This window comes from Orycteropus afer, unplaced genomic scaffold (genome assembly GCF_000298275.1).
Source record: "Orycteropus afer afer isolate SDZICR_OR568_19922 unplaced genomic scaffold, OryAfe1.0 scaffold00417, whole genome shotgun sequence".
NCBI lineage: Eukaryota > Metazoa > Chordata > Mammalia > Tubulidentata > Orycteropodidae > Orycteropus > Orycteropus afer.
This window is the reverse complement of record NW_006922004.1, coordinates 297720-306895: the sequence shown is the minus strand read 5'-3', so window position 1 is coordinate 306895 and position 9176 is coordinate 297720. Positions and strand designations below refer to the sequence as shown.

General features: G+C 39.6%; 1 protein-coding gene across 1 annotated transcript in view; it reads left to right on the top strand.

Moving 5' to 3' along the window:
* The first annotated feature begins 3650 nt into the window (after positions 1–3650).
* The window catches only part of LOC103208152 (sodium leak channel non-selective protein-like), a 103307-nt gene continuing 97781 nt past the window's right edge, over positions 3651–9176 (top strand). Inside the window, exon 1 of the mRNA XM_007953829.2 lies at positions 3651–3758. Coding sequence (XP_007952020.2) covers positions 3651–3758 — 108 coding nt within the window. The remainder of the gene's footprint in view (positions 3759–9176) is intronic.

The following is a 9176-nucleotide window of genomic DNA, read 5'->3' as shown; positions in this document are numbered from 1 at the left end:
TAGCATGTTTGCAGTAGCTAAAATGAGGGTGAGAGGTGGGGACAATTAATATAATTCAATTATAGTTGCACTGGTTTGGTAGGTCAATTGTAACCAAAATGAAGATTATTTGAAATGCATTCTGGATGTGTGCTTTTCCAGATAATCTAATCAATGGTCAAAAGTCAGTGTGACTTTAAGTAGTATATTTATAATAAAAGTTCATAGGATTTATATACAAAGGGGACACATTTATCAAAATTTTTCCACATCATAAGTTATGGCCAGATCATAATATCAATAAATGTCCATCTTGAAGTTTCCACTGCTCAGTGAAGAATGTATTGTGACTAGATCTATAGAATTTTCTTGGAAGTCTTTGAACAACATTGTGAATCCACACTTTGTGTTGTGTAATCTTGTAAGATATCTTAAAAGATACATAGTCGTGGCTATAGAGAAGACTGTTGTTCTACAGGCATCCAAAATTGAAGCTACCAGACATTTTGTCCCTACACACCCTGTAAATCACAGAACAAACATAATTTGCGTTTTATGCATATATTTACATAATGATGTCAAGAGTTCCTAACTCCAACTATGTAAAATAAATGAATTAGTGGAGCCTCTGGTAGCATAAACAAACCCACCAGCCACTCCTCGGAAGGAAGGTTGGGCAATCCTACTTCCGTAGCGATACTGCCTAGGTAACCCAAGGAGGGGTCGCTATTAGTCGGGCTGACTCGACGGCAAATAACAACAACAACAACTGGTAGCATAGTGGCTAAGGCACTTAACTGCTAACCAGAAGGCTGGCGGTTCAAACCCACCAGCCACTCCTCGGAAGGAAGGTAGGGCAATCTACTTCCGTAGTGATACTGCCTCAGAAACCCAAGGAGGGGTCGTTATGAGTCAGGACCGACTCAATGGCACACAACAACAACAACAACAACAACTGCAAAGCCTGGGAGCTCTGGTAGCATAGTGCCTAAGGCACTTGACTGCTAACCAGAAGACTGGTGGTTCAAACCCCCCAGCCACTCCTCAGAAGGAAGGTTGGGCAATCTGCTTCCATAGTGATACCACCTTGGAAACCCAAGGAGAGGTTGCTATGAGTTGGATCTGACTCGACAGCACATAACAACAACAACTGCAAAGCCCATATTCAAACTCAGTAGTCAGGGCACAACAGCCTGAAAATACCTAGCACATCTTAAAGCCAATTAGTTTCATTTCTTCTGGGAAAACAAGGGGTAGACAGAGGCACCTTCTTAGAGAGGAGAACAGAGAACTAGAAGTAAATGCTCAAACATAAAGAAACAGATTACAAATTGTTTTGCCCTGAACTTCTTTGTCTTACTCTCTTTACCAATGAAAATTGAACATATTTACACATAATCCTCCAAAAAATACCAAACTCACTGCCATTGAGTTGATTCCAACTCATAGTAACTCCCATTGGGGTCCGAGGCTGTAAATTGTTACAGAAGTAGATTGCCTCATCTTCCTGCCATGGAGCAGTGGTGGGTTTGAACTGCTGGTGACCTTCTGGTTAGCAGCCAAATGTATTACCCACTATGCCACACATGCAAATACATTCTTGTTTTCTTGTGCTCCACTGAGGGCTGAGTAGCACTCAGTGACCTTGGTTTCTTACTTTAGCTCTACAAAGTGACAGATAGGAAAGCCAGTGCATCTTCCTGAAGTTAAAACTATGATTTTCCTGGCTAAGCTCTGTGCTGCCTGAAGAGCCTTTTCCTCCCTTTACCTACCTTTAGCAATTCTCCTTATCAGACCTCTAAAATAGCATGGTCAAGTACAAATAGCTTAGGCTTTGTAGTCAAGTGGAGCTTGCTTTAAATTTCAAGTTTGCTTGAGTGGTCTTGGTCAAGTTAGTCCCTATCCTGAAGCTGGAAATTCTCATGTGTCCACAGAAAAGAGAGATGTTTCTTCTCATATGGCTGTTGCAAAGATTACATAAAATACCATCTCTTAGTGCCAAAAGCATAGCATATATCCTGTTATTAGTGAATCCAGGTGTTAACCAAGTGAGAAATCTCACTGTGGACTCAGGGTAGGTACCACTTCCACAGCCTTTGTGACATCTCTTTTTACGTTATACTTGCTTTTTATGTCCTGCAACCAAATGCAACCACTGCTATGGAGTCCGATTGACTCATAGCGACCCCTCCTTGGGTTTCCGAGGCAGTGGCATTACAGAAGTAGATTGCCCAACCTTCCTTCCAAGGAGTGGCTGGTGGGTGTGAACCACCAGTCTTCTGGGCCTGGCAAATAACAGGCCCTCCTTCAATTGAAGGAGCTGTAGTGGTGTAGTGGTGTAGTGGTTAAGGCATTTGGCTGCTAACCAAAAAGCTAGTGCTTTGAACACAGCAGTTGCTGTGTGAAAGATGAGGCAGTCTGCTTCCATAAAGATTTACAGGCTTGGAAAGCCAATGGAGGTTGTTATGAGTGGAAATCATTTCGACGGTAGTGAAATTGGTTTGGATTTTAGTCTCCTTCAATGAGTATTGAGTTGTGGAAGGTAGTAATGACAAACATAGGGAGGTGAAATATGTGGCAGGATTTATGTTACTTAAATTATGGAAACTTAAACTACAAGCAAGCATCTCATCTCCCTCTGTAATGTTATCTGATGAAGGATTTACTTCAGAGTAAAGGGCCCTGGTGGCCCAGTGGTAAAACATGCAGCTACTAACCTAAAGGTCAGTGATCCAAAATCACCAACTGCTCCACAGGAGAAAGATGAGGCAGTCTCCTTCCATAAAGATTTATAGCCTTGGTAACCATATGGGGATTGCTATGAGTCGGAATCTTTCAATGGCAGTGAGTTTTTACTTCAGAGTAGTGGAAAATTTAGATCATTACAGCATTATCTTCAGTTGAAGAAAGTTTTGTTCCCATCCTTTATGTCAATGGCAATGTTGGAACATCAATTTGGGATTAACATTGGAAACAAGAAATGTCTGTAAGCACCATATTAAACTAACTCAGAGGGAAAGCCCTGGGGAACCTCTTTGTATTTCATCTAGATTAGTCTGGCAGTACTCTGGCACAGACTGCTTTTTAAGTGGTGATAGCTCTAGGTATATGGGCATATATCTCAAAAACATTCTTACTATATGTGTCCTAAAAGGCAAAGCTAGTTTATTTATGATAATCTACATCAGCGGTCTCTAAACTGGGATGCAAACTGTTTATGAGGTGTAGAGGACAACTTTTGGCTTGGAAAACAAATATCCAAACTTCCATTTGTTATTTTTTTTAATCTTATCTTTAAAAAATTTCTATTTGCATATGTTTTTATTGTATACTATATAGTAGAAGGGAGCTCTGGTGGCTTAATGCTTAAGGCATATGACTGGTCACCAGAAGGTTGGTGGTTCAAACCCACCAGCCACTCCTCGCAAGGAAGGTTGGGAAATATACTTCCATAGTGATACTACCTTGGAAACTCAAGGAGGGGCCACTATGAGTCGGATCCAATTCAAAGACAGTAGATATATAGTAGAACATGTGTATAATTTGTGAGAGCACAAATATAAATGCAGGGTTGAATTTTTTAAATAAATGTAAAGATGGCTGGAGTGACTGTTCTAACTTTCCTTGCCCAGACTGCCGTTTTGTACTTGCTACCCGACGCTAACTTCAGCATGCTCAAAAGGAAGCAGAGTTCCAGGGTGGAAGCCCAGCCGGTTACTGACTTTGGCCCTGATGAATCTCTGTCAGACAACGCTGACATACTCTGGATTAACAAGCCAGTGAGTGTCTTTCTTTCTTTTCAATGTATGGAGAAGCATGTGCTGATTCAAGGGAAATTTGATTAATATAATTTTCAAAAATCAATGAACTTTGGTTTGGAAATACCTTTTGGAGCTACAGTAGAATATGGATGAGTCTTGAGGTCTGCAAGTTGAAAAATCAAATGAAATAATGAGGTATCTCTGTGAGTTGGTCTCATAGGAAGACATGCAAGGGAGTCTCGTTCCTCCTCTCCTTCCTGTGAACACACTGTCCTCAAAGCCACCCAGTGTAGACATGATACCACTTTTCAGGCTCATCTAAAGCTGGCGTCTGAGATGACTAACCAATTCTCTCTTTTTTAAAAAAATATATATTGTGATTTAGGTGAAAGTTTACAGAGCAAATTCATTTTCCATACAGCAGTTCATACACATTTTGTTTCATGACATTGACTGCAATTCCCCAAAATGTAGCATCTCTCTTCCCACTCCTTGTCATTACCTCTTCCCTGTTTCCTTCTTTCCTATGTATTCCTTCCCCTGAGCTATTTCCCTGTGCAAACACTGCCCTTCCGTTCTACCTGCAATTGATCACTCTAACAAGTGTATCTACCTTATGTAAATATTCACCCTGTATGCCTGTCTATTGTTTGGCTGGAAGCCAAGGGAGTGAGTTCAGTTCAAGACCTGAAGGGTAACTTAGGGCCATAGTCTTGGGGGTCTCACAGGCTCTATCACACCAGTAAACTTGGTCTTTTTTTTTTTTTTTTTTAAGATCTTTAGTTTTGTTCCACATTCTTCTCCTACTCTATCCAGGATCTCCTGCACTGATTCCTTTCTGAGTGGTTGAGAGTGTTAGCTGGGCACTGTCTAGTTCTTCTGGTCTCTTAGTCATATAGACTGAGGATCATACAGTCTACTAGTCCGTTGGTATAGTTGTTTTCACGCATCTTTGGTTTTCTTCATCCTTCCTTGGTCTGGATGAGGAGAGACCCATTGTTGCTCCTTGCTGGCTGCTTGCCAGCTTTTAAGACCTCAATTGCTACTCACCAAAGTAGGAGATAGAACAATGTTGTTGTGGAGTATGTTATGCCAATTGAGCTTGATGTCCCCTGAGACCATGGTCTAAAGCCCACAGGCCCAACTACTCACTCCCTCCAGGGAAGCCACCACAACTTTGTCCCTTGTCAGTTCTACTATACACTTGGACATTCTTATAGCACATACAAATACACATGTAGAAACATTGTGTGCCATCCCTGTACATGGTTATGGGCACACTTCCCACTGCCTAGACATACTTGATCATTCAGCCTCTCTACCATCTATCCACCTGTAGATTAATGCTTACCATCACTGACAAAGCAGTACTGTATAAGAAAAAGGGTTCATCTTTGTTGTCTGTACCTCTAGTGTCTCTCTCCATGTCTTCCTCTTGCCACCATGTTATTATTCACTTACTTTTGGCACATTGCCCTTACCTTCACCCAAATCAATACTTGTTTCTGCTTATCTAGCAGTGTTCCCTCCCCTCCCCTCTTATTCCTGGTAACCAACAAATAAACTTTCCTTTCATATATAAACCTTTCCTTAACTTTTTATAATAGTGGAGTGATACAGTATTTGTCCTTCTGTGATTGACTTATTTCACTCATCATAATATCGTCCACGTTCACCCATGTTATGTGGTGTTTCACAGATTCTATATTATTATTTAGGATTGCATAGTACTCCATTGTGTGCATGTGCCATAGTTTGGTTATCCATTCTTCTGTTGATGGGCACCTAGGTTGTTTCCACACCTTTGCTATTGTAAATTGTGGTTAACATAGGTGTGCATATATCTGTTCTTGTCCTGGCTCTCACTTCTTTAGGATATATACCCAATAATGAAATTACTGGATTGAATGATATTTCTCATTACAACTTTTTAAGGAATTGTCATTCTGCTTTTCACAGTGGTGGTATCATTTTATAGTCCCACCAACAGTGTATGAGAGGCCCAATCTCTGCACATCCTTGCCAGCATTTGTTATTTTCTCTCTTGTTGAACTTCGCTGTTAGTGCTGGAGTAAAATGGTATCTCACTGTTGTTTTGATTTGCATCTCTCTAATGGCTACTACTCGGAAGGAAGGTAGGGCAATCTACTTCCATAGTGATACTGTCTTGGAAACCCAAGGAGGGGTCACTATGAGTCTGACTCGATGGCACGTAGCCAAAATAACAACAAAATAACAACAAATGGCTAATGATTGAGAACATTTCTTCATGTGTTTGTTCACCCCCTGAATATTTTCTTTGATGAAGAGAGTCCATTCATGTCTTCTTCCCACTTTTTAAAATTAGATTGTCTTTTTCTTGTTGAGGTGTTGCAGTTTTCTGTACATTTTAGAGTTCAGTCCCTTGTCAGGTATGTCATTGCTGAATATATTTTCCCCAATCTGTAGGTTCTATTTTCCCTCTTTTGGAGAAATCTTTTGAAGCACATATAAAATTTAAATTTTCAGAAAGTCCCAATCATCTACTTTATCTTCTGCTGTTTGTGCATTTTGGGTTATGCTTGATGGTCTATTCGTGCTATAAATTGGGGTCCCTAAATTTGCTCCTATTTTTTCCTTGAGGATCTTTGTAGTTTTAGGTTTCATATTTAAGTCTTTGATACATCTGGAGTTAGTTTTTGTGTATAGTGTGAGATATGGATCTTGTTTCATTTTCCTGCGAATAGATAACTGATTTTGCTAGCACAATTTGTTACAGAGACTATCTTTTCCCCCATTTGATGGATTTTGGCCCTTTGTCAAAGATCAGCTGACCATAGGTCAATGAATCTTTTCTGGGTTCTCATTTCTATTCTGCTGGTCTATGTGTCTCTCATTGTTCCAGCAGCAGGCTTTGTTGTTGTTGTTATTGTTGTTGTTTTTAAGAACAAATCCTGCCTTTTATTTTATCATTCTTTTTTAAATTTTATTTTATTGTTATTTGGGTGAAAACTTACAAAGCAAATTCATCTTCCATACAGCAGTTCACATACACTTTGCCTCATGACATTGATTGCAATCTCTTACAATGCAACAGCTCTCCTCCCACTTCCTACCCATAGTTTCCTCTTCCCTGTGTCTTTCCCTCTCATGTACTCCTGCCCCCTGAGCTATTTCCCTGTGCATGCACAGCCTTTCTATTCTCTCACAACTGATCTCTCCAAGGAATGTATCTACCTAATGAAAATATTCTGCTCATATGCCTGTCTTTTGTTTGGCTGGAAGCTACAGTAGTGGGTTCAATTCCAGACCTGAAGGGCAGCTAGGGACTACAGTCTCAGGCTCTATCAGACCAGCAAAACTGGTCCTTTTTTTAAAATGATTTTGAGTTTTGTTCCACATTATTCTCCCACTCTATCTAGAATCTCCTTCAAAGATCCCCCTCCAAGTGGTTGACAGTGGTAGCTTGTCACCACCTAGTTCTTCTGATCCTATAGTCATATAGGCTGAGGATCTCATGGTGTACCAGTCCTTTGGACTAATTGTTTCCATGCGTCTTTGATTTTCTTAATTCTCCTTTGCTCTGGATGAGAGGAGACCCATCATTGCATCTAGATGCCCTCTTCCAAGCTTTTAAGATCCAGTCACTAATCACCAAAGTAGGACATGGAACAATGTTTTTGTGTAGTATGTTATGTCAATTGAGCTTGATGTCCCCTGCAACCACGGTCCCTAGCCCACAGGCCGAGCTACTTGCTCCATCTGGGTAGCTGGCTGTGGCGAAGAAGTAACTACAATCTTGTCCCTTGTCAGCTTGACTATATACCTAGAAATTCTTACACAACATACAAATACATGTGTAGAAACATTGTCTGCCAACCCTATACATGATCATGGCCACAGTCCTCCCTGCATAGACATACCTAATCGTTCAGAATACCCAGGCTGTTTTGACAACTGTGGTTGTATAGTAGGTTTTGAGATCCGGGAGTGTGAGACCTCCTACTTTGTTCTTCTTCTTCAATAGTGCTTTGCTTATCCGAGGTCTCTTTTCTTTCTATAGAAAATTAGTGATTGGTTTCTCCATATCATTAAAGTATGTTGATGGGATATGGATTGAGACTACATTGAATGTATAGATTGCTTTGGATGATATTGGCATTTTCACAGTGTTCAATATTCCTATCCACAAGCATGGTATGCTCTTCCATTTATGTAGATCTCTTATAGTTTCTTGAAGTGGTTTTTTGGAGTTTTCTTTGTATAAATCTTTTGTGTCCCTGGTAAAATTTATTCCCAAGGGTTTTTTTTTTTTTTTTTGTAGCTACTGTAAATGGTATTGATTTCCTTATTTCCTTTTCAGCAATCTTTGCTGGTATAGAGGACTCCAACAGATTTTTGTATGTTAATCTAGTATCCTGCCACAATGCTAAATCTCTCAATTAGTTCCACTAGTTTTCTTGCTGAGTCTCTTGGGTTTTCTATGTATAGGGTCATATCATATCAGCCAATAGGGGTAGTTTGACTTCTTCCTTACCAATTTGGCTGCCTTTGATTTCCCTTCTTTATCTTATTGTCCTGGCTAGGATTTCCAATACAATGTTGAATTGAAGTGGTGATAGGGTCATCCTTGTCTGGTTCCTATTTTCAATGGGAATTGTTTAGTTTCTCTCCATTGAGAATAATGTTGGCTGTTGGTTTTGTATAAATGCCCATTATTATGATGAGGAATTTTCCTTGTATTCCTGTTTTTCTGAGAGTTTTTATCAGAAATGAGTGTTGAATTTTATCAAATGTCTTTTCTGCATCAATTGATAGGATCATGTGGTTCTTTTCCTTTATTTTACTTATGTGATAGATTATGTTGTTTTTCTAATGTTGAATTGTCCTTGCATACCTGATATGAACCCCACTTGTTTGTAATGCATTATTTTTTTGATATATTGTTGGAGTCTAATAGGTAGAACTTTGTTGAATATTTTTTCATGTATATTCATGAGGGATATTGAACTGTAGTTGTCCTTTTGAGTGATGTCTTTGCTTGGTTTGGGTATCAAGATTATGCTTGCTTCATAAAATAATTTTGGGAGGATTCTATCTTTTCTGTGTTCTGGAATAGTGTGAGTAGGATCATCAGTTCTTCTCTGAAAGTTTGGTAGAATTCTTCAATGAAAATATCTGGACCAAGACTTTTTTTCTGTTGGTAATTTTTTGTTTTGTTTTGTTTTCAGTATTTTTTTTTTTTTAATTGTGATATGGGTGAAGATTAACAGAGCAAATTCATTTTCCATAAAGCAGTTTACATATACTTTGTCTCATGACATTGACCACAATTTACCACAATGCAACAGCTCCCCTCTCACTTCCTCCCCATAGTTACCTCTTCTCAGTGTCCATCACTCCATGGACTCATGCCCCATGAGCTGTCTCCCTGTGCATAGGCAGCCCTTCTTTCTC